We start from the raw sequence: 27,318 nt of genomic DNA on the forward strand, positions 1-27,318 counted from the left end.
ATGGGCTTGACTCGACTAGACACTTTTTTTTTGGATAATCCAAGGGAAAACCCCCCATCACCGAGAGCACCTTGGCTGGCCTCCGGTTGGTAACCCTTAAGGTCCCTCTTGCCCACCGGAGAGTACACTCAGTTTCGACCTTGCGTCAAGGGACGCCCCTCGTGGGTTTTGAACTTGTAACGTCCAGTCAACTTGGTGACATTCACAAATCGCCCCTACCAGATGAGTGAAGCCCTTGTGGGGGCAACTTGACTAGACACTTGCTAACAATCCTTTAAAAACTGACAATTTTAATTGACCAAGGACCCACTTAGACCAAGACTCAACCAACTCACAAACTTATCACAAATGGCAATTGTAATTGGTGATCAACCAATACAAAACAAACTCACCCAATGTCATATATTAACAATTATCCTTTTATTAATGAACAATTTCACTAAGGAAAATTGTTGTGCAAATCTTCTCCGAGTTCCCTTTTTCTTTTAAAATTTTTAATTGTCTCCTCAAGACTCAGAGTTGAACTGGGTAGGCGTCGCCTGATCGGTCTCAATTCTAGGCTTAGTTTATGAGAAGGTCCGTCTTCATAATTAGATATTCGATTTTTTTGCAAAAATCACAAAAATGTTTCATTTATAAGGAGGGGTTTAGGTATTGACCATGGTTAGTGTTTAACCATGGTGGGGTTTGACTAGGCTCTCTTGTTGTCTCCCTGGTTAATTTAGTGGGTGGACTTAGTGTTGCTGCTGCTGCTCCTCCCTTCTCTGGTTTGCCTTAAAGGATCCTCCTAAATGGTCAGTTCTATGATTCCTTCTTTCCTTTTCTTTCTTTATTTATTTATTTTTATGATATTGGGTTTTCTTTTTCTCGAGTCTTTTGATCCGTCTATCCAGATTTGGTTGGACTTCTTGACTGACTTTGCTTCTGTCTTCATGATTCTCTGTGAGAAAATCTGGGTGGTGGGTGTTGGCGTTCTTTTGTTGATGGTAGATCTATGTGGGTTTTTTTGGGACTTTTGAAATTTTGATTTTGTTGGTGCTTTGGGTGTTGGTGGATCTGTTCAGAGGGCTGCGGATGGTTTTCTGAAGTCATTGTGTTCGTGGTGAAGTTGAATTTTTTTGGGTTCTTTGAAAGTTGGGTTTTTATTTATTTTTTTAATTTTTGTCTTTGGTGGTGTTTGTGATTGGGAATTTTTGTTATGCTTGTTTCTTTGGTTTGGTTGATCGGTTTCCTCTTCGCCTCCACTCAAAATTGGGTTCTTTTAGCTCTTTATTTGTCTCACGAAACCAACCTTGTTGCTTCTTTTCCTGTTGATTGCAGGCTTGTTATTATTCATTCGGTTTTGGGCTTTTGGGCTGATGGATTTTAGCAGAAAGAGTTGCTTCTTCTGCTGTATCTGTTGATTCAGATGCGGGAAAATTCCCTTTTGTGTTATCTGGATAATAACTGTCATATAGTCGAATTTGCAATAAATCAAGGAGATTAAAAAATAAGTCCCTTCGAAGTATAAATTTCGGACAGTTTTGGTTTTTCTAGCATGGATGCTGATTGAAATATGGTACTGCCTGTGGTTGTGAGAAGCGTCCGATCACTTGTTTTCTTGTTCGTAAGTTGAAAATTTAGTGGTTGCAAAATACTCGGTCGAGCCGGGCTGGATAAGCGTAGAATCGATCGTGCTGCCTTGTTGGAAGCTTTGCCAGTTTTAAGCTCAACTGATCTTTGGGTGTTAATAAACATATAAGTAGATATAGTTTCAAGAAGGGTGGTGGAATTTCTGAATATTTGTATAATTAAGAGCAGTTCAGAATAATTTGGAGGAAAAATGGGCGGGATTTGCTCGAGGAAATCCACCGTAGATAGATCAATTGAAGCAGCCTTCCCACGTTCCAATGGCCATGTTTTACTGAATGATCCTGATGGCATTGGTTTTCACCCGGGTGCGCCATTGTCCAAGACATTGAATAATGCAGTGCCTCCCATGATGATGGATAACATGGAGAAACAGTTGCGAGATCCTTTCTCCTTCTCTGACACGCCTGACTATGGCAATAGTCAGGAAGAAGAGTCGAAGGAGCCACAGTTGTCTAGGTCTCAGTCTCAGAAATCCAAGTCAATCAGGTCGAGGCCAGTAGCGGCAGCTAAAATTGGTGCAACCAAGGTATTTTTTTCCTTGGTAGTTTGCTTTTCTTCCTTGCTTTCCGTTGTTCTTTTTTGAGAAAAACTCGTTAGCCAAACTTATGAAAAATTCCAATTTCCTGCAATTTTCTTTGTGTCCAGTACCATAAGTGCAAGATACTTGTGCTAATATTTTTTCATCCATTTTCCAACCAGGAAATGTTTTTGAGCCTGAATATGCTCCCAAATTCTGTGTGATGGAAACTTTATTTTCAGGCATGAAAATAATGACAGCCTTATACATTCACCATTATGAGTGATTTCTTGAATTTTTTTTGAGCCTGAATATGATTCCAATTGGTATGTGTAATGGAAACTATATTTTTGGGGAACTCTAGGCATAAAAAAGAATAGAATAGTCAAAGCTGTTATTCATTACTGGGATATTATTGAGCATACCATTACGTACCCTTGTCCTCTAACAGAATCCTTACAAACAAGCTGCTTTCTTGAAAGGATCTCTGTGAGCAATTTACATAATAGAAAAAGATCTTATGCCTTGCCATATTTTGCTCTGTTTGGCTGATTTTAACAAATAGAACGGTGGGTACTAATGCTAATGTTAAATGAGGTGCTAAGTTTGCAGGCTACATTTTCTTCTTAACCTTCTCCCCTTGTTGCATCATTAAGCTATTTGAGTCCATTCCTCTAGAAAATGTTAGATTAGCACTTTTTGAGTGTATTATGTTTTCATTCAGATATACCATGTATTTCATGTCATTGATGAATTTTGAATTATACCCATGTTTTTAGATATAAACATTTCTTGTGGTGCATCTTCTACAAATTGTCAATAAATAGTCCTTAATTGATTAACCTATATTTCTAGATTTCTCCATGTCAAATATTACCTAATAATTAGTGAGAAGATTTCTGTCAGTTAATTCAAAAGCATATTTAAACAAAAGAAAGGGAACTCAACAATGAAAAAGAAGCTCTTAACCCAAGAAAAGTAAGCCCAAAATTAATATAAAGTAATATTGTGATTGTTTGATGGTGAAACAGTGACTCTTTTACTATCTGTTCTAATGACTTTATAATTGTGCATATCCCAGCTGTTAAACTGAGGATTTCATTGATTGACCATCACCTAAGGCAGTTCAAGAGATGTAAGGGAACTATGTGATGCCTAGATTATTTAAGTTTCTTGGCTGTTAGAGATCCTCTTTTCACAGTATTTTGCTTGCTCATATAAGAGCATTTGGAACCTCCTATAAGATATTAAGAGTTTTGGCATCTACTTTTTATATTCCAGTTACTCTCATGGCTGAAAGATGGTTATTTGCCTGTGTGCATGAGTGACAAGATGATGTATACGTATCTTTTTTGGTTTCTGCTTCACATCTTTTTCTGTTTTCTCGTACAGTAATCAGAGCACACATATTTCCAATGCCAAGTTTAGGGTATGAATCACACAAGGTGTCCCAAAATATGAGAATCATGGTCTGTATAATTAGCCCAACTGATCTATGTGCTGGTGCATTAACAATGATAACTTGAACAACAATCTTTTTTGGATAGCTGGGAAGAAAACTGGTGTTTTTTTGTTTTCTGGAAGGTACAATCAGTTGACTTGTGCCTTATTTGCAGCATTCGTCGTGTACCTAGGTCCCCCTTCCCCACCAGGGAGTATACCCAGCTTCAACCATGCAGCGAGGGCTGGGTTTCAAACGCGTGATACCCCTTCAACTTGGGAAGTCATGAGCCACCCCCTGGCCAGATGAGCAGAGCCCTTATGAGCAACTTGAACGACATCTTTAGACAAACTTCTTACACCACTTCCAATAATAGCGTTAATAAAATATTCTTTAGTTTCACCCTATGCATTTGCTGATTTCAAAAGCAATGCTTCTGCTTGAGAAGTTGCTTTAAAGTTTATGATGTCCACCTTTTAACATATGTCAAACCATTTGAAACAGACTGTGATAAATATTTAGTATCTTTAGTTTTGCCAATGCATTCATTGATTTCAAAAGCAATGATCTTGCTTGAGAAGTTAATTAGTCCACCTATTAACATGTCTGACCATTTGAAAGAATGATAATACTCTTGATGTCTATGACTACCTTATAGGTTTTGGTAATCTTTTTATACTTTTCTCTAGCAAAGAGGTTTACTCCATGTTTAATTACATATCAAAGATATTGAGACCTTATCAAAGTCAAGGACAAAGAATCAGTGAGATGCATAAAATACTTCTTTAATTATGTGGTCTAGCTGCTTGCACATATATTAAGTAGCTTGGCATTTTGGCAAGTGCACTTGCTGACATTTTGCTTTTTGAAGGTGTTGTGGATACTTCTTTGCTTTTAAAGTTGATTGCATTAGTCCAAGGATTTGAACTAGCTCTACGTCATCTTGAGCTTTTCTCATGTCAATGATAATGGATTTGAACTGACTCTACATTATCTTGAGCTTTCTTCATGTCAAAATCACCTTGGAATTTTTAAGGTTTATTGTTCACTTCAATATGTCAAATTCACATTCACGATTGAGGCCTTGTTTTATGATTAAAAAGCCTAGTTTTTTTACTTTTAAAGAAAAATCTTGAGGCAAAACTCTAATCTTTAACTTCTGATTAAAAATTCTAGGGCTTTAAGGGATCCAAGAGAGAAATATATATGGAACCAGAAAAAGTAAATATTGGCAGAAATTACTCTTGGAACTTTGATAATGAACAACAGTCCAAGGTTCACCACAAGGCATAGCTTTTAAGAATGCTTCTTTCAACTCTACTTGCCAATTTCTCATGAATTGCAGTGTAACTTTTGACTGTCACTGATCAGATTATATTTGTGCGTATCCGGTTGAGCATTTAATCATGTCAATTGTTGTGACGGAAAATGATCAAGTCGAAATGATCTGGTGCTTCGATTTAGAGTGGAGTATCTTTAAGATTCTATATAGTAAACGCTATTGTCAGGCTTTTTGATTTCTCACCCTGCTGATGGGTAAATCCAATTTGTGGCTACAAAGAAGCTTGCAGGCCTGGAGTTGCTATATGCAAGTTGGGGCTAGTGATACTTTTGTTTGTTATACAAGGATCACATAAGTGCTTGCATATGTGACACAGCCCAATCACATGACAGCATTTCATGGGCCAGACAGCAACAGAATGCGGGCCTCACTCAGAATGCTGTCATGTGATTGGGTTGTGTCACATAAGCAGGCACTTATGTGATCACTGGATCCCAACTCTTTGGTTGGTGACGTTAGCTGTTCTGTAGTTAGTCATGAGGTTTTGTGCCCATAAAACAACTGCATATTGGTTTCTTATAAGCTCTTCTGCACCTGATGACGCTGCAACCTGCATGAGCAAGATACAGTAACAAGAACAACCAATTTTTATTCCTCGCTTGTGCTATTAGAATCCACCCGAGATTGTAATGAAAGAAGGAAAACAATACAAGAGAGTGCCTCTTAAGGGCTTACAAGAACACAATAGCAAAAGCACAAGTAAGCCACTTAGGGGCCAAAAACATAAGTAAAAAATGTAGAAATTTATTAGGGATCAAATGCTTGTCAAAGCATAATTTCACAAAAGAGCGAAACCTCTTTATATAGAGGTTAGAGGGCTCAATGAGCTGTTGAGAGCGCACCCCAATGACTAGAAATAGAGCTGTTGGGGAGCTCCCAACGACTCTATGCCAAAGGTCCTAAATGCCCTTGACTAAAACCAAAATTACAAAATAAAAAAATAAAAAATGAAATAAAGAAAAAGACAGTTGTGCCCTAAATGGGCACAACCTATTACACAATGGGAAAAGACAAAAATACCCCTAATGGGTATTGCCTATATATATATCACTGTCACCAATATCGGCGATATTTTGAAAATATCGCAAGAAATACCAATATTTTAAGGTAGTCAATATTAAAGGTAATATCTCGCGATATTTTTAAAATATCGCCAGAGGACAAAATATTGCAATACTATCTCGATAATATCATGATACTTTTTGGAAAAACTCTTTATTTATTCATTTTAAGTTTGCATTTCCTATTTTTTTGTTTCTTTTATATTTTAAAACCTTTAAAACATGTTTGTTTATATTTTTTGAAGAAAAATAATGCAAAACTTGTTATTTTCTTAGCTTTTTTATTATTATTTATATATTTTTTTAATTTTTTAAACTCCTGAGATATTTCTGAGATTTATCAACTTTTGAAAATCGCTTCGAGAAATTACCTTTAACGATACAAGTGACTATGATATATATACATATTAGTATGTATATATATGTACATACACATATAAATAAGTATATATAAATATATATACTTATATTCTAAACACTTCCCTTCAAACTTATAGTGTGACCACCGAAAGTTTGTCGAGTAAGAAGTAAAGTCGGGGAGAAGGAAGCACTTTCATGAGGAAATCGGCTAGCTGAAATTCTGATGCTATGTACGACAGGATGATCGTCTTTTTAAGGTACTCTTCACGAACATAATGACAATCCATCTCGTGTGATTGCCAGCTATGTAGATAACACTTTTATTATCACAATGTCTTCTAACAGTCATATCAACTACACAATTTTAGATGTCGTGGTAGTGATGGCACAATACTCAACTTCAGTTGATGACAGAGATACTTTTTGTTGTTTCTTGTATTTCCAAGATACCAACGAGTCACCTATAAAAATACAAAAGTTGTAGTTGAGCGTCTATTATTAGGATCTCCTCCTCAGTCAGAGTCAATATAGACAATTAATTCAAGTGATGAGGAAGAGGATAAAAAATTCCTTTAGAACAAAATTTTGTAAATATATAATAATACACATAACGACACTCATGTGCAAAGTAGTAGGGGAATGCTGAAATTGACTGGCTGTATGCACTGCATGTGAAATGTCAGGTCTAGTAACGATTAAGTAAGTAAGGGCTCCAATCATTTGTCGGTAAAGAGTGGGGTCATCCAAGGGTGTGTAATCATCTATCTTTATTTTTGCATTGATCACTTCACGACTGTCTACTCCTTTTTTATATGTAATTCCACACCTGTCGATGATGTTAGTAACAAACTTGGATTGAGTTAGAAACTAACCACATGGAGAGTAAGCAACCTCAATCCCTAAAAAATATCTAAGAAAGTCTAGATCAGTCATTTTAAAACTTTTCTTAAAACATTTTAAATAAAACTAACTCTTTTTGTGTCCCCTCATGATCATGTCGTCAACACAGAGAAGTAGAATAACAATTCTTGCATCAGCTTTCTTAACAAACATAGCAGTGTCAGTATAGTAGGATGTAAAACCAAGTTTAATCATAACATAACTAAATATATCATATCAGGCCTTAGGAGTCTGTTCTAAGCAATGTTTTTCGTATCGTACGATATGGTACGATACGATACATATCGTTACTATGAGGAATATCAATACAATATGCACTTGTATCGACTCTATGCCGAAGGTCCTAAATGCCCTTGACTAAAACCAGAATTACAAAAGAAAGAAAATAAAAAATAAAATAAAGAAAAGTCAGTTGTGCCCTTAATGGGAAAAGCCTAGTACACAGTGGGAAAAGACAAAAATACCCCTAATGAGTATTTCCTATTACAAACATATCAATATATATACTTGTATTCTTAACAAAGATGTCAGTTGCTTTACGAGGTTGCTGTCACTATCTTTTTTATCCATGTGCTTAAATGCAAATGATGAGCTTCCATTGGTATTGCTTTCCACTCGATGGTGCTTTGGCTTGTAGTAGTGTTTCCATGGATTAAGCAATTATGTTGATTCCTTTTTAACACTTTAGTCCATCACAGGTATCAGAAGTCAGCTCACTTTTGGGAAGAGCTGGCACTGTTGGGCTTGGGAAGGCGGTGGAGGTTTTGGATACTCTTGGAAGTAGCATGACCAATTTGAACCTGAACAGTGGGTTTGCCTCAGGGGCCACATCAAAAGGCAATAAAATAGCAATTTTGGCATTTGAAGTTGCTAATACAATAGTTAAAGGTGCAAACCTTATGCAATCTCTTTCAAAGGAAAACATAAAGTACCTGAAGGATGTGGTTCTGCCTTCAGAGGGTATCAAGCATCTAATCTCTTCAGATATGGATGAGCTGCTAACAATTGCTGCTTCTGACAAGAGGTTAATATTAGTGAAATGAAGATATAGATGTTTCATTTTCTCTTAATCTAAACTGGTTACTAAAAGGTGGAAGTACCCATCTTCTTTGCCTTCAGAGTTGACAACAATTTCTAGTTAATTGAATATTTATTTACCATGCATTGCAGGGAAGAGCTGAGTATCTTTGCTGGAGAAGTAGTACGCTTTGGAAATCGTTGTAAAGATCCTCAATGGCATAATTTAGATCGCTATTTTGAAAAGTAATTCACATGCTTTAGCCCACATTTGAAATCTTTATTTTCCTATAATGCAATTCTTAGAGTTTTATTTTATTTTATTGATTACTTACATGTTTATACGCCAGACTTGGTTCAGAACTTACACCTCAAAAGCAATTGAAGGAAGAGGCAGAAACTATTATGCAGCAGCTAATGACTTTGGTTCAGTGTACAGCTGTGAGTATATTATGCATTTGTAAATCGGAAAGTAAAGGGCCAGACATTATTGTATTCTCAGAATCTTAGAGCCAGGGCATACTGCTAATTTGCCTTTAGCCATGATGAGGGAATAATGCTGTTGAATATTCAGTCTAGGAAGTGTAAATGAGCCTAATGGCTGATTGGGTCGAGTTATTCAAGCTTGAGGCTTGCTGAAATTATTATTTTGTTTCATTTTTTATAAAAGCATGAACAAAGAAAACAGTTATTTGAAATCTGCAATGAGGCTTATTCAAGGATTCTGACTTCATTGAGAAGGCTGTAAGGTTGCATGTGCATGTGTGTGTGTATTTGTGTGTCTCTCGATATATATATATATATATATATATATATGAGAACTAATGTGTGAACTGCGATTTTCATGGATTTTTTGTTCTTTTCTCTTGAATTTAACCGTACATATGTGATCTGCATGCTTGGTTTTATAAGAACCCGCTCTTGAATCGTCCGATTTTGATGCATAAACAATATTTTTTTAAGGCTTTAAAATCAATGGCTTATAATCTTCATAAATATTCAAGCATTCAAAAATCACATTTTTTCATTGAAAATACACGATCCAATGTTTGGTTCCTACCAAATTTACCATGCCAAGCACATCCACATGGTTGGATTTGCAAAAAAAGTGTTGAAAATGCCCATATTTCTAGTTCTCATATTCTAGTGACTATATATATATATATATATATATATATATATATATATATATATATATATATATATATATATATATATATATATATATATATATATATATATATATATAGAGAGAGAGAGAGAGAGAGAGAGAGAGAGAGAGAGAGAGAGAGAGAGTAGGTGCTTGCGATAAGTGATTGATGGGTTTTTCAGGTCTTCCGGTGTTTTTTTTGCAGTTCTGACCCCATAAATGTGTTGGGCATGGTCGATTTACGAGGAATCTACACCTGGATAATGTGTTTTCGATGAAAAAAATGATATTTGGAGCCTAAAAAATTTACAAAGGTTTTGGACTGTTAATTTTTTGACCCTTATAAAAACCAACCCATGTGTCGGAATCAAACACTTCAAGAGCTGATCTCCTATAAAATCAAGTACATAGATCACATCTGTGCACAAAAAAAACCCCTGAAAAACCCATCAAGCACATATCTCAAGCACCTAATGTTCAAGCTACTACGCTTTACTATATATATATATTAGTAATGATAGGGTGCTCCTTGAGCACCTACTCCCACCCTATGTAACACAGACTCTTCTAACAGGGCACCGCATCCGCGTCGCAGCTGCACCTGTACCTGCACCCATGCGGGTGCGACACTTGGACACAACTTCCTTTGTGTTAGGTGAAGTCAACCACACTGAGGTCCATTTCTATCTAAAAGTAGATTCAGTTAACCCTAATCAAGTCCAGTTTTATCTATATTATATATATATACATAAATGCACACATTCACGTAGTGTTAACTTAAAACTGTTAAAAATTATATATATATATATATAGGGGAACATTTGGTAATGGCACCATTACATACAAAAGCTTTTGGATCTCCTATGCACAAGTTGTTTTGATCTAATCCGACTTCATGGATGGATTCAACATGTTCAAAATAGTGTGAGCTGGCTTTTGGATCATGTTTTTTTCGCCAAAAAAACACGATTTTATGACTTGGGAAAGTATCACACATTGTAGGCCATCGATTTTCGAAGCCTGTGTGTTGTAAGATGATTCAAGAGCTGATTCTCACTAAGTGAAACATGTAGATCACATGTGTAAGGTTAGTTTCTTGAAAAACAACCAGAAAATGAAAAAAGGAGACATTTGTGCCTCATGTCGCCATTACCAAAATGTTACCCCATATATATATTTAATATATATTTGCTCTGATACCAGGTTAATAGGGCCAGGTTAGTAGCCCAGCTTGATAGGACTTCAAATCGGCATCCAGTTAGGCTAAATTGGCTATCGGCAAGAGGAAATCAGCTAGCTGTGCATAGATCCTTGATTAGTTTGGAGAATTCTCTGGCAAATGTGTTTTTTGGTCGTTTGAGCTCGAAAGAAGGCTCAGACCATTTGTGCTAGTAGGATCACCAGAAACAAGAGGTAGGCACGGGAGTGGCTGAACCACTGCAACCATGCATTGAAGCAAGATAACCGGCAGAGATCACTCAGATCCGGTGATCTGAGTACCAGAAGCACAAAGGAAGAGGGAGCGCTGGAGAGAAGACCTGTGATCGACTAGAATTCTGGTTGTAGTGAGCGATTGGCTGGCAATAGGCATGCATGAGCTGCGACAGGACTGCAGCAATCTGAATAGAACTTGATTGGTCTCAGCTGGGCAGTTTATGTCCTGAACCATCCTAAACGTTTCTAAACATAGTTTCACATGTTTTTTTGCTTAACCCTAACCTGTAGATGTGTTCATCATTGCTTATTCACTAAAAAATCATGCTTTAGATCAAATCGATTTGATGAAAAACCTTGATTTCTATTTCACCAAATTTTGGTGCAATATGAGCTGTTGATTTTCGATTGCTCTAAATATGCATATAAACATGAAAAATATCTAATCTAATATATGTTTCTACTAAGCCAGCTATAGAGAACACATCTATGAGTTTGGATTAAGCAAAAGCCTGAGACTTTGTCCTTTGAAGCTGCTTAGGAGTTAGGACTATATATATATATATATATATATATATATATATATATTAGTCCAACATTGTGGAAATTGTAGGCAAGATCCTTTGATCTTTAGTGATGATGGTCGTCTTGGTCTTTGCTGTTTACTTTTCAAAAAAATCTGACTGCTAAAGAATTGGATGCATACATCCTCTCCATTCTCTTTCATGTATGCAAGTTTATGAATGTTTACTGTTCTCATACTATTGGAGATTGCTAGTCTTTTTCCATGTATATTTTTTAAAGGGGTTCTGCTGGTCTGCATACAAACAATCCATTCATAGGGTTTCTTTAGAGATATTAATATAATCTTCCTTGCTTTTCACAGGAATTGTATCATGAGCTGCATGCATTGGACAGATTTGACCAGGATTATAGGCGGAAGCTACAGGAAGAAGAGAATCCCAATGCAGCTCAAAAAGGTGGTCTCCTAGCTTATTCTCTGATGTACATTAACAAATAACATTATGCTCACAAATATAACTGGTATTTTGAAACAAATGTAGTATTGTGAAGTTATTTTCAGCAACTGATTCTGATGGTACTATGTCCTGATTATTTTAAAGTTCTATATATCTTGAATTTTTCTTGAAACTTCCAAATGAAGTGAAGGCTTCTTTTAGTTCCTTATTTCTTATTTTTAATGTTAATATAGTTTTTAACTTTTATGTTATTATGAAAAGATTCAATAGCTTCATTCCACTTCTATTCAAAATTATTCGATTTTCTCAAGACTTTTGCTAAATGATATCTTTTTATATTCTCCCTTGAAGTTGAAGTTGATGATATGGTATTTGGTGATTATGGATTAAACCTTTGTGGCAATGCTTATCACCTTTTCTCAGGTATAGCATAGGTCTAAGCTGTCAAGAAGGTAACCTGTCATGTTTTCATTTGGTAGAGTTGCTGTTAAACTGATTAAACATGTTCTTTGGGTTTTACTTAAATTGGAAAACATGTTGTTTTTGTTATGATTTAATGGAACCTGTTTTTTTTTCAAAATCCAACTCTGTTTGTTGAATATAAGCTATATCCTCTGTTTGTGCTTAGTACTTTTCCTTAGGTATATCAGAGGTCTAGACAGTTAGACTGGGATTGTGTCATATGCTTTGATGTGGCAGAGATGCTGTTGAACCAATTGAACATGTTCTCTGGGTTACTGAAATTCGTTGCTGCTTTTAGTATGATTTAAAGGATGTTTTTTCAAAACTGCAACTCTGTTTGTTAAATGTGAACAGAATCCTCTGCTTTGTTGTTAATAGAGTTAGGATCTATTTGTGACAGTTCTAAATGTTTAAGAGCTTTCTGTAATGAAATAGCGAAAGTAGTAAAACAATGCCACTAAGGACTTACAAGACTGCAATCACAAAAGTGCACAAGCACAACCCAATGGCTACTAAGGGCTTAAAAAGATCATACTCACAATGTGCATAAACACAAGTCCACTAAGGAACAACACAAATAGCCAACAAAGGGAAAACACAAGGGTAAAAAATATAGATCTTTTATTGAGGAAATGCTTAAGTGGAAAGCATAAAAAAATAGGAGGGAACACCCCCTATATATACAACTCAAGGGAAGGAGAGGGACCATTGGGAGCTCCCAATAGAGTCGTTGGGAGTCCCAAGACTCTATGGTCATTTTGACCATAGAGCCCCCAATGGTTCTCCAAAATATCAAAAAAATAAAAAGAAAAATAAACTGTTAAAAAAAGAGTTTTATTACATGTATGTGAAATGACAAAAAATGCCCCTATAGGGCATTTACCTATATAACTATATATATGTATATACAGATATATACATACATGTATACATATATTTTAACACTTTCTCTTTTCTGATCTGTAGGCGAGAGCATTGCAATTTTAAGAGCTGAGCTGAAAAGCCAAAGGAAGCATGTAAGAGGTTTAAAGAAGAAATCCCTGTGGTCGAAGATTTTGGAAGAGGTATATGCTCAGTACTATCTTCCCTAATGATGAAAATGTTAGTAGCTATTAAGATATAGCAGGCAATTCCCTTCCATTATACTGCTCCTTTTAGAGTGCACTTTAAGATGTAGCTTGATGGAAGCTTCATCTGGTTGTTAGTTTCTTGTCTAGAATCCAATATGTTGTTCACCATACTAGTGGCCACAGTACATATGCATGACAGTTTTTTGGATTGATGATAACAGAATCATGTGATGTTCTCTTCCTCCTCTTCTCTGAGGCTTAGTCATCAGAATTTCAGGTTATACTGTTCCAGTTTTAATTGATGGCATACTAGGTTTTGTATCTTGGTTTTGTAAGATGAGCCACAGTACATAATACATATGCATGACAGATTTATGGATTGATGATAACAGGATCATGTGATGTTCTCTTCCTCCTCTTCTTTGAGGCTTAGTCATCAGAATTTCATTATACTGTTCCAGTTTTAATTGATGGCATACTAGGTTTTGTATCTTGGTTTTGTAAGATGAGGCTAGTTCATTCATCACATAATTAGTGGCTCTTTTGGCTCCACTATGTTCTCATTGTCACAGTTCGTGACATGTGAATGATCGAATTGGCACATGCATTTGCGTATATGTATCTGTTCAGTAGTGACCACGTGTGAGTGTGCATGTGTCCATGTGTTTCTTTTATGCTATACACATGCTTGTCTGGAATGTAACATTGATATGTTTATTTTGCTATTTTCTGCTCAAATTTGATATAAACATGACAGCTTCCTATGCCATTGGGCATTGATCAAATCTTTTGAGTGGTACAAATTTCTTATCTGACATGTCATATTCATGGAGCTAAATTTTTAATGAAAACACACAATATCCTCTTTATTGCAGGTTATGGAGAAACTTGTGGACATTGTCCATTTCTTGCATCTTGAGATTCATGAAGCTTTTGGCGGTGATGGTATGCATCTAAAACCTTCTCTGTTGAATTTTATTTGATTCCTTTTATATTTTTCTTTATTTTTTTAGCATGAGTTTTATCCTAACAATGATCTTTCATGCCTTTCCTCATTATTTTCTGAATTTGAGTTAAAAAATAAAAAAGTTGAAACAAGAAATTGATAGTTCAACTGAACATCATTGCAAAGGTAATATGTTGCAGAATATGTAATTGTCCAGCCACATGGCTTTATTTTTCATTTTAGCTTATTGAGGGCTTCTTTTGGATGTCCAAATAGAAAGAAATTAAAATGTGTTCTACAAGGCTATGAAGCAAATCAATGTTGTGGAAAACTGATGGGGGAATGAGGGGCCATGATATACTTGAGGCGAAGCATAAGTTTTGAGGCAATGAGATGTAAGCTACACGATAAATAATTAAATATTGAAAATGCTTGTGTTTGCATTTTTTATTGTAAATGGTGAGGCTGGGATCAACCAGGTTGATCTTCTCACAGAGGCATGTCATGTGCGCTTCTGACCCTTCTTTAAATTCATGTACATAGCAATTTAAGTCCACTATGCACATAACTAACACAATGCTATCATAAAGATGCATGCGAACTATAGACCATTACGCCCATAGAAGCATAGGCTAGAGCTATAGATTTATCTGGAAACTCCTTGAAAAAAAGAACTTTGTAAGCTTGTGTCTTCAATACTTCAGTGTATTTATGACATGCATTTAAGAATTTAGTTGTCTTTGTATTCATCTTATACCACAGCATGAATCAATTGTAGTTCATAGCCGTGCAGTTAACCCACTACAATAAGGGAGTACGAAGTTTCTGCACTTTCCCCTCTTTGGGAATGTTCGGTTACAAAACCTGTTTCTGCACCTCTATGCCTTTTGTCTATTATTGGAGAAGTCAGCACAAAGTGGATTTGATCTATAAATAGAGTATTTACTATTTCAGGTGCACATTTTTGCTTGAGGAATTATAAGCCTATTTTCTTATGGTTCTGTTATGATTATTTTGAACGAATTGTGCCCTTGTTTAATTCTTTGTAGTCTTTTCCTTGCAAACTTTTGTGATCTAAAATAGAAGTTTACAGGCTATAAAAAAATATGGCATTTTGGCATCTTAAATGCATATGATCTTAATCTGCTATCTTCGTGCATTATTCGATTGGAGAAGATCATTAATGATGAGCTTTGCTTTCTGCTGTGAATAGGAGGTCTTAAGTTAGAAAAGAAGGGAACCTTGAGCAATCATCAAAGATTAGGCTCTGCCGGTCTTGCATTGCACTATGCAAATATTATCACTCAAATTGATACTCTTGTAAGTCTATGCTTCCATTTGGACATTTATGTGTGCATATACTATCATTCTAGTATTGGTAGTTTTTTTTTATATTTGGTAGTTGCTAACGGATAGCAGATGCTAAGAAAGCTTAAATTGTTGGGTGTTCCTGTGTGCATACGAACATACATGAGCTTGTGTACATGTGTGTATATTGTAATGAAGGTTTCAAAGAGGGAAGCAGAAGTGAGGATAAGGGCTTTGTAGGTCCATGTAGGGCAGGAAGCGAGAAGTGGCCGGGAGGTATTTAATAATTAAGTTCTTTAGAATTCATGACTAGAACCGTGAAAGTTGTACTCTATCATCTTATTATCACATTTAATATTTATTAATTTTATTTTGTTTTTAAAAGCATTACATGTTAATATTATATTGATAGGATCTAAATAATTTTCTTGTCTGACAAAATTCTGTACGAACATCTTAAATCCAAGAAAAATCGCTATTTATTATATGTTATAATGACTAGTAAGCAACAAACAATTGATGAAGATCAACATAACACACTTGTAAGTTATATACAAGGGAGTACTTAATAGTGCACTTTTTCTTATAAGGAGCAAAGCTTTTGAATGCAGTGACTTGTCTTTTATGTGAATAACATAAAAGGAGTTATGTTTAACAAAGATGAAAACATTTGTGTTGTAAAGAATATGGAGAAATTCAAGCTGCTGGTGAAATTTGTCACATGTATTGAATCAAAGGTGTATTGGAAGGTTCTAAGCACTTTCCAATGTAAAGGTTAAATGTTCTATGAAAGATGTGTACTTATCTTGATACTGGTATGTCGTTTTCCTTCCATCTTTCTGTAAAGCTACAGATGAGTCATTCTATAACAATTAATATTTTTCACATATAGCAAATCATTTTCATTCCCCTGAAAAAGAAAATTTATGTTGGAAACAAGTGAAAAATATGAAAACTTGGGGTTTCAACCTCATTTGTAATGGAGAGAACACTCTTAGTTGTTTCCATTTCAACAATATGGATCTTTCAAATCCCATAATTGAAAACGTTGATTTCTGCTGCAGAAATCATGCTTTCTTATATTTTAGCTCAAATTGGATTTATTGGAGAGAAATGATAGCCTTCTATATCTTGAATAAATTACCTATCAAGAAAATTGTGAAATATGCAGGTCTCACGTCCAAGTTCTATTCCACCAAACACAAGAGATACATTATACCAAGGGCTGCCACCCAGCATAAAATCAGCATTGCGCTCAAAATTACAATCATTTCATGTCAGTGAAGAGGTATGTCACCCCAAGATCTTCACACTTAACTTACAAGGCAATTTTGTAAAATATTTTTAAATTTTCTCAACCAAAAACAGCGCCCCCTGATTTAGCATAAAATTTCTTTAGTTTGTTCCCTTAAATGTTTGTGTAGAATGATTCGTTAGTGTTTTGGGGAGTGCATTTGTTCCCCAGCATCTTATGGATAAATGGAAAGCAGAAGCTTATCTTAGTGGCACAGGCACCATCCTTCATTTCATTTCTGGCTTCTTGATACAAAGGAAAGCGAGACCAATTTAATCACATATGACATTATTCTCATTGAGTATCTTTAAAATATGACAGTTCATGAAAGTGAAAATCCTTCTTAGGGTCAAAGTTCATCACCAATGTGCTTGTTGCATAGTGCATCATCAACATGCTTTCAAGCCTGCCACATCTACAAGCTAACCCCATGTCGATCATGATTGCATAGCTATCTACCTTGCACTAACCCCATGTCGATCATGATTGCATGGCTGTCTGTATTGCACTGTGCTCTGAAAAAAATGTTAACATCAGAAGGGCCTTCATGCATAACATTAAAATAATTGCTTAACTAGCTCTAAATAGAGCACCCATAGTGGGTTACTGTGCACAGTTGGGCAACTATAAGATCCCAATGTGGAGGAAGCCGGATGAATACTTTATGCAGGATATGTGTCTTCATAAGTTCATATACAGTTTCATGGTTTATTTGTGGTTGTTAGTTCTCTAGGCATATGGTGTTGCTTAAAGAATTTTATGTTTTAAAGACAATTTTGATATACTAATGCACATCTTTTTTGTAATAATCTGCTAATAGACTATGATCATAAGGGTATCTGAATTATAATTGAAGAACTAATGTTTCCATCTATGTGAGTGCTGTAGATTACTGTTCCTCAGATCAAAGAAGAGATGGAGAAAACTTTGCAGTGGCTGGTTCCTATTGCTGCTAACACAACCAAGTAATGCACAAGTGGATAATTTTCTTTTTTATTCTTTAATCCTTACAGATATTAAATGATATAAATTTGTGATTCTTAGAAACTTATTGTTTTAGAATGTCTTTTCTTTGTGTTTGTCAAATATAAATCTCACCAGAGCACATCATGGTTTTGGTTGGGTTGGTGAATGGGCGAACACTGGGTGAGTCAGGCTTGTTAGCTTCCGCATTATTCTTGCCTTCATTTTTCTTTCTCAGCATATCCATGAGCTATCTATGGTGTCCTTGAACAGGTCTGAGGTGAACCGCAAACTGGCTGGCCAAGCTGACTTGATCCGCATAGAGACTCTCCATCACGCTGACAAGGAGAAGACTGAATCTTACATACTCGAGCTAGTTGTGTGGCTTCATCATCTGATCAGCCATGTGAGACCGGGTCTCAACTATGGTGTCAAGTCCCCTATCAAATCTCCTATTCGTTCGCCCACACAGAAGATGCTTCAAGCCTCATCACTGGCGACAAATAAATCAGCAAAGTCATCCCTTCTATCCAAAGAAGACCAGGATATGCTGCGGGAAGTGACTTCGAGAAAGTTGACCCCCGGGATTAGCAAAAGCCAAGAGTTTGACACTGCAAAGACCAGATCTATGAAGTATTACAGGTTGAGTAAAAGTAGTAGCCATTCTCCAAGTAATGGCAGTAAGAAGGATTTCTTTCCCAGAAGGCTTTCAACTTTACCTGTTATTGATTTCAACACTGACAAGTTGAAAGCCTTGGATGTCATTGACAGAGTGGACACTATCAAAAGCTTATGAATGGATGTGCTTGTATCAAGCCACTTCCAGTTATGGTAGCCCTCCATCCAATGCACTGATTTTGATTGATTTCATACATTCAAAGTGCAGAAGAGTATTCAGGGCTGGACTGAACATATTCATGGGGGACAGGAATCTGATGTAAGATAATGGCAACTACAATGGTATAGGAGGGGTTAGGTAGGTGGGGCAATGGTTGGTGTGGGAAAAGCATTTTTGTAAGTAATCGTAGAGGTAATGATGGGAAATCTGTATTATAAGGGTTGTTTTCCCTCTATTGGTGAAAGGTGTTCTGTGGGGCGCAGTGGTTTGGAACAGGCTGGGAGGTGATTTTTGTTAATTCATATAAATTTTCATGCTTAATCTATTGGTCTGCTTCAAAAAAGAAATGTTTTAATCTGTTGGTTTTGTCGGTGTTGTATTTTATTTTGTAATTGAATTTGTGCTTAGTCTCCTATAATTTTTTCCCCTTTTCTTGCTTATGTGGACTACTCTTTAAACCACACCTCAATCCAATGCATTTGAATCCCTTAGATCTGAACTGATTTTGAGATTCATGTTTTAGAGATACACGGATCTTTGATCACCAACAGGACAGGCTACCAACTTCAGGTCTCCCTAACTCCCTTGCCTACCAAGGAGTACACCTAGCTTAATCCTTGCAATGAAGAATGCACACCCAGGTTTGGAACTTGTGATGCCCCTTTAACCTGGGACACCATGAGCCGGCATTTTTCTTAAGTTTTGAAACATGAGTCTTTGGAGGGAACCTCACCTTTTCAAGGAAAAAGTTTAGTTTCATAGTGAACATTAAGAATTACTCTCTTGGCTTGTCTCTTTCAGATTTTAGACTTGGGGTGAAACACTTGTATGATGAGGGTAGTCAACTTACACACACCAAAAAGTTGTCCATGGTTGGTTTAACTCGGACCTTAGGAAAGTTAATGTAGGTAGATGTTAAAGAAGCATTCATAGAGCAAACAAAAGGAACACCCAAGGTAAAATAAAGAGATTAAAATCCTTAGTTGGCGCCTAGGCAGGACTAGTCGGCCTAGTTGGGACTCAAAAAGAAAAACAAGAATGGTTTAAACTACTAATTCAAATTTGTAAAAAAACATGAGCAATGTCAGAACTCCCTGACACTTGCATAGAGGAAGACCATGGACACTTATAGCAACATAGAAGTCCCAACTCCCAACCAAACAAACATGCACTTTCTCCTTAGTAATGTATCATTGATGAAACTTCTTAGTAATGTATCACAAAAACATCATATTCTACTATAGCATCCCCACTTGTTACGTTGTAAAAGTAGGTCTTAGCCAGTGCATAGCAGCCGGCCGGCCAGCCTGCAAAGTCCAGTCCCTCCTACCACTGGCATCTTCCTCACTTCGCTAAACACAGCATTCTTTCCAAGTACAGTAATACTACTCCCATTGTATTTCTCATCAGAAAACTGGTAAGTGTAATCCATAAGCAGGGATTGTTCTTCCCTTGAAGCAAGTGCATAGAGCCCTTGAGCTCTCCCAACCAACTTCGATCCCGGCTTGGGACCTTCGGTTAGTGGGGGCATCTACCACGGCGACCAGTTTTAAAGAAGGTTTTTTTTTTTTTGAAAGAAAAATATTACTTTCATTGAATGGTAGGAAGAATCAGGATCAGCATACAAAGAAAAGTGATCGACGTATCACGTCTCACAAAAAACAGCAAGAACGAAAAAGCATAGACATTACGGCCTCAGAAAAATAAGAGAAGAAGAAGAGATCGGGCCTTCTAAATCGCTAATCTTCCCTGGCCAATCCATCGAATATCCTTCCCCGGCCATTTCTTGCTCACCCTCCTACTCATTTCAGGCTTTAGAAGAGAGAGGAGCTGAAACACATTGTGGTGCGTCCCTCGAAAGATTCTGTCATTACGCTCCAGCAGACAGCCACCAAACCCTCCAAATGAATGTCCATTCCTCGCGCCGATGACTAAGGTGATCCGCGACCAACACTTGCCTTGGAAAAACAAGATCATCCCATGCCATATGAAGGTCGTCCCAAGCAAGATTTCTCAAAGATAAAATGAAAGGGCAATCCCAAAAAGAATGTCGAACATTCTCCTCGTGACAAAGGGGGCATTTTGTTTTAGCCAGTCATCCGTTTGAATCCTCCCGCAAAGGAAGGGCTGAAGTTTTTTTTTTTTTTTTGCTTCTTCAAGGGCTCGTGAATCTTTTGTCACATCCATGCAAGCCTATTCATATAAAAAGGTGGTTTCTTTGCTTCAAATCCAAGAGTCTTATACAACTCTCAGAAAGTAGCTTTTTATGCTCAGTCAAACATCCTTTAGAAAAGAGAAAATAAAAAAGATAACAAGAATAGTGGACATGGAAATGAATCAAAAGAAAATAATAACACTAAGGGCCAAGAAGTGAATCAGTAGTGCCATGTTGCTAAAAATCTAAGAAGTTTGAGCGGTACTAAAAAATATATATGAAAATGTTGGACAAATCTGCAACAAGCGGAACCATTCTGCCATAAACTGTTTCAACCGCTTCAATCACGCCCTTTCAATCTGAAAAAATTCCTCAAGCCCTTACTACCATAACTATAGCTCATAGTCAAGATTAAGATTCAGAATGGTTTCCTGGCGTCAATGCTCACATAACAGGTAATATTGGTAAGTTGTTTAATCTAAAACGATACACTGGTCATGATTGCATTATGGTGGAAAACAGAGAAAAGCTCAACATTTCTCATATTGGTAACACCAAAATTGATTCAAAACCGTCACCTGTCATCTTGAGAAATGTTTTATATGTTCTGAAAATAAAAAAAGATCTATTCGTCAGCCAACTAACAACGAAATTGTCATACATTTTTTAATTTTCTAGCTCTGGTTGTGTTATAAAGGATATGGTGACGAACTTGGTAGTGGCAATGGGGAATAGAAAAAGGAGGCCTTTACATGTTGAAGCAAGGTTACTCAGCTTGTTTTGAGAACCTGCTTAAGAAGACCATGGAGGAAAGATTGCACGAGCATCTTGGGTATTCATTTCTTGTAGAAAAATAAGTTCACTGATCTTTCAAAGAACAATAATAAAGATTTTTTTTGTTCAAGTTGTTAACTTGGAAAATTACCCAAACCTTCTTTCTAAAAATCCGAGAGTAGAAGCCTTGAACTCTTTACCAAAGTTCATTCTGATTTATGGGGACCCGCACCTATTTTATCGAAAGATAACTATTGATATTATATCATTTTTTATTGATGATTCCTCATGTTTTACTTGGTTTTATAACATGAAAATGAAATCTAATTTTTCTGACTGCTTCAAACATTCTTCACAAGCTTGTTGAATGACAGTTTGAGAAAAAAATAAGATTTTTCAATTCAATGGTGGCGGTGAATATGCTAGCAATATTTTTATCAAATATTTATATGATCTTGGCATTAAAAGACATATTTCATGTCTTAAGACTCCCGAAGAAAATAGGGTTTTCATGCGAAAACATATAAATGTTACCGAATTAGGCCTCACTATGCTCTTTCATGAAGACTTACCCAAAAGGCTTTGGGTCGAAGCTTTTTCCACCGCAATGTTTTTAATAAATCGATTACCTACGACAACTTTAAAAAGTCGTTCCCCTTAATTCAAACTTCATGGAACTCACCCTGATTATTCTTTTCTGTGTGTTTTTGAAAGCCGTTGTTTTTCTTACGCGATTATTGCAAAAATAAATTTGATCCAAAAACTTTCCCATGCATTTTTTTGAGATATAGTGTTCACTATAAGGGTTACAAATGCTTGTACCCACCAACCGGGAAAATATATATTTCTTGACCCATCATTTTTATTGAATCTAGCCTACCTTTTCAAAAACTAGCCTTTTTGTATAAAAACGATGATGTTGAGGGGGAGCTCAGTTCTTATCTAGATTGGGACGTTGATGCTATTGTCAGAAAAATTAGTGATAACAGCAAGAGTAGATCTGAAAATATTGATGAGTCTGCATGTTTAGAAAATCGAGACTGGGGGAATGGATCTCATGACATAGTGAAAACGCTGGCCATAATCCAAACTATTATGAAAATAACATGCATGAAAATTTTGTTGAAAATGAGTTACACCAGTCTGGTCATGATCCAAACGGTTACCATGAACCCAACAATAGCAATGAAAATTCTGTTGAAAATGAGTTACAACAATCTGGCCATGGTCCTAACAGTTGCTTGACAACCTCTCAAGAAGAGACTGATCGTGATGATATTGTCAACAATGATAACCGAGTTCTCATTAGATCTATGTGTGGGATTTTTAAACCAAATCCCAAGTACCTTGGTTTACATGATGTTGTTGAATCTGCTCCTAAGGAACCTCGAAGTATTAAGGCCACTCTTTCACATTCAGGATGGAAGGCAACCATGGATGAAGAGATGAAAGCTCTTTTTACCAACAATACTTGAGAACTCATCCCCAACAGAGCCAATGCTAATGTGGGCTCAAAATGGGTCTATAAAGTCAAGTTAAAACCAAATGGGGCCCTTGACCACCTCAAAGCTCGTCTTGTTGCTCGAAGTTTTACTCAAATCAAGGGCATAGACTTCTATGAAACATTCTCTCCCTTAATAAGACCAGGAAACATTAAAACAATTCTTGTTGTTGCTACTATCAAAAGATGAGATATCCATCAACTTAACGTTAAAAATATTTTCCTCTATGAGATTTTGAAAGAAGTTCTTATGAAACAACTCTCAGGATACCAAGATGCCAATAATCTTGGGTATGCATGAAAATTAAAAAAAGATCCTTTATGTGCTAAAAAAAGCTTCAAGGGCCCAATTTCACAAACAAAGTGTTTTTCTTGTAAACTTGGGTTTTCTTTGTAGTATGACTGATCCTTCCATGTTCTTATGACATGATGCTTGCAAAACTCTAGTTTTGCTCATATGTATCGATGATATAATTTTAACTGGAAGCAACACTGAGCTCATAAAAGGGTTCACTAAAAAAATTGTACAAAAATTTCCCATTAAGGATTTGGGGTGTCTACATGTTTTCTTTGGTATCGAAGTCGACTATAATAAGCATGAAATTTTCTTATGTCAAGAAAAATATGTTAAGAATCTTTTGGAATTGGCTAAAATGCAAGATTGTAAGGCCATTGCTAATTCTATGGCCCAAAAACATCAATCTAATCTTATTGAAAAGTTTCATGATCCTACTCTATACATAAGTCTAGTGGGTGCCATCTAGTATTTGACCATTACACAGCCCAAAATATCCTACAGTGTCTTTGTAAGCCAATTCATGCATGATCCCAAAGTTGTTCATTTTCAAAGAGTTAAAACGGATTCTCAAATACATCAAAGGGACTGTGGACTTCAACTTACAGATATTGAAGCAAAGCACTCTAGATTTATATGCCTTTTCTAATGCAGATTGGATTGGGTGCCCAGACACCAGACGATCTACCACCAACTTCTGCACTTTTCTTAGCAATAACTTCATTTTATGGAGTGCCAAGAAGCAGAGTACAGTGGCTCAATCCAGTGCTAAAGCTGAATATAAATCCATGGCATGCACTGCTGCAGAAGATATCTTTTGTTCTTCGAGATATCAGAATTCCTTTATATAATGTGCCTATTCTTCACTTGTATGACATTAGCGCTCTTCATGTGTCAGCAAATTCGATCTTTCACAACCGAACCAAACATAATCATATTGATTATCATTATATTTGGGAAAAAGCAGCTCACGGAACCTTGGTCACTAAGTATGTTTTTTACCAAACGTTAGCCTGCAGATATATTCACCAAGCCTTTGAATAAGGCCTAGTTCATTGGATTGCGAGACAAACTCAGCATATGTAATCAACATCGTTTGAGGGGGAGCGATAAGATCACTTCATATCATTCAAATAATGAAAAACAACAATCTGAAGGAAAGAAGCATCTTCAAGGAAATAATCCAAGACATGGCATTGAAGAAAAGTTGGAACAAGATCACAATCAATGAAAGGATGAATCAAGAAAGAAGCAGGGACAGGGTCACACGTTTAGCCTCAACCAAGGAAAGGATGAATTATCACAAACAAGGAAAAGAATGATTCAGGAAAGTTGGCACGGGGTGACATGTACAACCTCAAGCAAAACGAAGGAAATAATGAATATGAAAAACTGAAACAGGGTCACACGCAAGGTAAGGACGATCTCACTGTGGCAAGCACTCACAATGAAAACAATCTCAATAATGGAGATTTTCAAACCCAAAGCAATCTTGCCACTGAAAAAGATAAAAGAAAATTGACTGCTCAAGGTAAGAATCATATGTTCAAGGAAATTACCGCATTTAGATCTAACATTGCCAATCTGTGGCCAACTCAAAATGAGGAAGTAAAAAAATGCGTCTAAGGCTACCCCTAAGGCAACCTCGTGTGGCTTAAACATTGACAAGGATGAGAATGAAGCCCTGCCAAATATGACGAACATGTTAATCAAGGACTATCATCCACTTATAGTTTTTTTTTCTTTGTTCTTGCTTACCTTCTTTTGTATGAAATGACTGAGATGATGAAAAATATAACATAGAGTGAGAGCTTTTCAGGTTGCAGGTCACATTGATTGAACCCAGCCACATTAATCCTTGCACTTTTTCTTTTCTCTTGCATTTTTCTTTATATATTTTGCGAGAACTTTTTCATTTTATGCAGACTTTTTTATCATTGCATATATTTTAGGTGGACTTCCTCATCATTACATATATTTTATGGGGAATCCTCATATATATTTTATGCAGACTTTCTTATGTTTTAGTGGTGTTGAAAAGCTGTCACAATCTATCTTTTTTTTTTAGATTTTTAATGCAGGTGGCTAAAAAATATCATAAAACAAACAAAAAAGGTGCAACTGTGCCTGCTCATCTCTTATTTTAGGAATGATGCCCGGGCTGTATCTCAGCGCCCATTAGTCATTTTTCAACGAATCTGGTGTCGTTGAATATATATATATATATATATATATATATATATATATATATATATTTCTTTTTAAAATCTTTCATTTTGTGGGTCAAAATATCCTATGAAGATGGATTATTCGGTTATTCTAGTTTGAAGAGTATATTTTTATTTAAGTTTTAAAACTCAGAAACAAAAACCATAGAGGGGTTTTCGGTTCTGATTGAAAACATGAAAGTTATAGTTTTGTGTCTCAGTTTTCCAATGACCGTAAAAACACAAGTTTCCAATGTCGAATAAAAAAGAAACAGGTCCAAGAAAAAAAACTATTTTTTTCAAAAAACAATCACATATTTGGGAGAAAGTTTGCATATGTAAGAAGTTTGCATGTGTGAAGGGTAAAAAGGTTGTTTTAGATTCAGATATTTGTGATTTTAGACATGGAAAGAATATTGAAAAGTATAAGGCATTTCAAAAAACGTGTCAAATTAATCATACAGAACGATCATTTTTCATAAATATTACAAGAAATTTTGTGACATACGTGCAAAAGTTGATTGAACAAATGAAAAATGAATTTTCTATCAAGGATCTATGCTCATTGCACTATATTCTAAGCATAGAGGTGATCTCTACTGAAGACAATACGTTCTTATCTCAAAGAAAAATATTTTTGAGCTATTGAAGTGGGTAGGAATGACAGGTGTTAAACCAATATCGACCCCATGTCAATGACTACATCATTGTCAAAATATTCAAGGACTCTTGGTGAAGATCCATCTCAATATCATAGCATAGTGGGGGCACTGCAGAATGCTACTATGACCCAACCATAATATTTATCTTTTGCAGTGAATAAGGTGTCAATATATGCATGAACCAACCAATGAGCACTGGACAACTGTTAAACGTATTCTTAGATATTTGAAGACTACCATTCATTATACACTCATAAAATCAACCTTACAAATGGATCTCATGGTTTACACTGATGCCGATTGGGCTAGATCACTTGATGATCGTAGATCAACCGGGAGCTATGTTGTATTTTTGGGACCTAATTTTATCTCGTGGAGCTCTCACAATCAATCAATAGTATCCCGATCCAGCACATAAGCTAACCATAGAGCTCTGATGAATGCAATTGCCGAACCACAATAAAATCTTGGTGTTTTTCTCTTGATTACTTGATTTTATAATTGGATCTAGAGTTTTTATACATATATTTATTTGTATTAATGTTTAGTGAACAATATGGAAATACAGTTGAACGTATTATGCACTTTTTAGCATTTAGAATCACAAGTATCGATGCTTTGAAAATATCAGTATTTTATCAAAAGATATATCTCAACGAACAAAAATTCCCATTAAATGATGACACTTATAAACTAGCACCTGCCTTACTTTTGAACTTCTTATATTTTTTGTATTCTTCTTCATGTTGTATATGTTTTCTTAATGTTGTCAAATTCTTTGATATACCATATTTTCCTGTCAAATTCTTGAAAATAATCTTTATTATATTTTGCAAGATTTTTTCCTTCCCAGGAAAATCACAGTAAAGATTTTTTTTGCTTTTCTAAGTCATGGGCTTCGTACTGCCGACCAACGAACCATCAACGTTCAGACAAAGTCAAGCAGACCTTCTTGACAAAGTTGGTTGCATTCATTCAGGCTTCAGGTGGCCATGGAGCAATGTTATTA

General features: G+C 35.9%; 1 protein-coding gene and 1 pseudogene across 2 annotated transcripts; one reads left to right on the forward strand and one right to left on the reverse strand.

Moving 5' to 3' along the window:
• Positions 1-745: 745 nt before the first annotated feature.
• Positions 746-19,062, forward strand: LOC149847367 (protein PSK SIMULATOR 1-like). 2 transcript variants are annotated; one of them, XM_089996965.1, is made up of 13 exons: positions 746-794; positions 1,321-2,158; positions 7,952-8,277; positions 8,424-8,516; positions 8,621-8,711; positions 11,741-11,834; positions 13,263-13,360; positions 14,242-14,311; positions 15,526-15,632; positions 16,792-16,908; positions 17,803-17,879; positions 18,016-18,060; positions 18,151-19,062. In XM_089996965.1, the coding sequence occupies exons 2-13, from the start codon at positions 1,823-1,825 to the stop codon at positions 18,671-18,673; spliced, it is 1,977 nt and encodes a 658-aa protein (XP_089853091.1). In that variant the 5' UTR covers positions 746-794; positions 1,321-1,822; the 3' UTR covers positions 18,674-19,062. The 2 variants fall into 2 exon arrangements, with proteins under 2 accessions (XP_089853091.1, XP_089853092.1); XM_089996966.1 differs by lacking the exons at positions 746-794; positions 16,792-16,908 and having other exon boundaries at positions 1,697-2,158.
• Positions 19,063-19,921: 859 nt separating this feature from the next.
• Positions 19,922-20,246, reverse strand: LOC149847368 (dirigent protein 19-like; annotated as a pseudogene).
• Between the last annotated feature and the right edge of the window lie 7,072 nt (positions 20,247-27,318).

Source organism: Nuphar pumila, chromosome 2 (genome assembly GCF_984573655.1).
Source record: "Nuphar pumila chromosome 2, dmNupPumi1.hap1.1, whole genome shotgun sequence".
NCBI classification, from domain to species: Eukaryota; Viridiplantae; Streptophyta; class Magnoliopsida; order Nymphaeales; family Nymphaeaceae; genus Nuphar; species Nuphar pumila.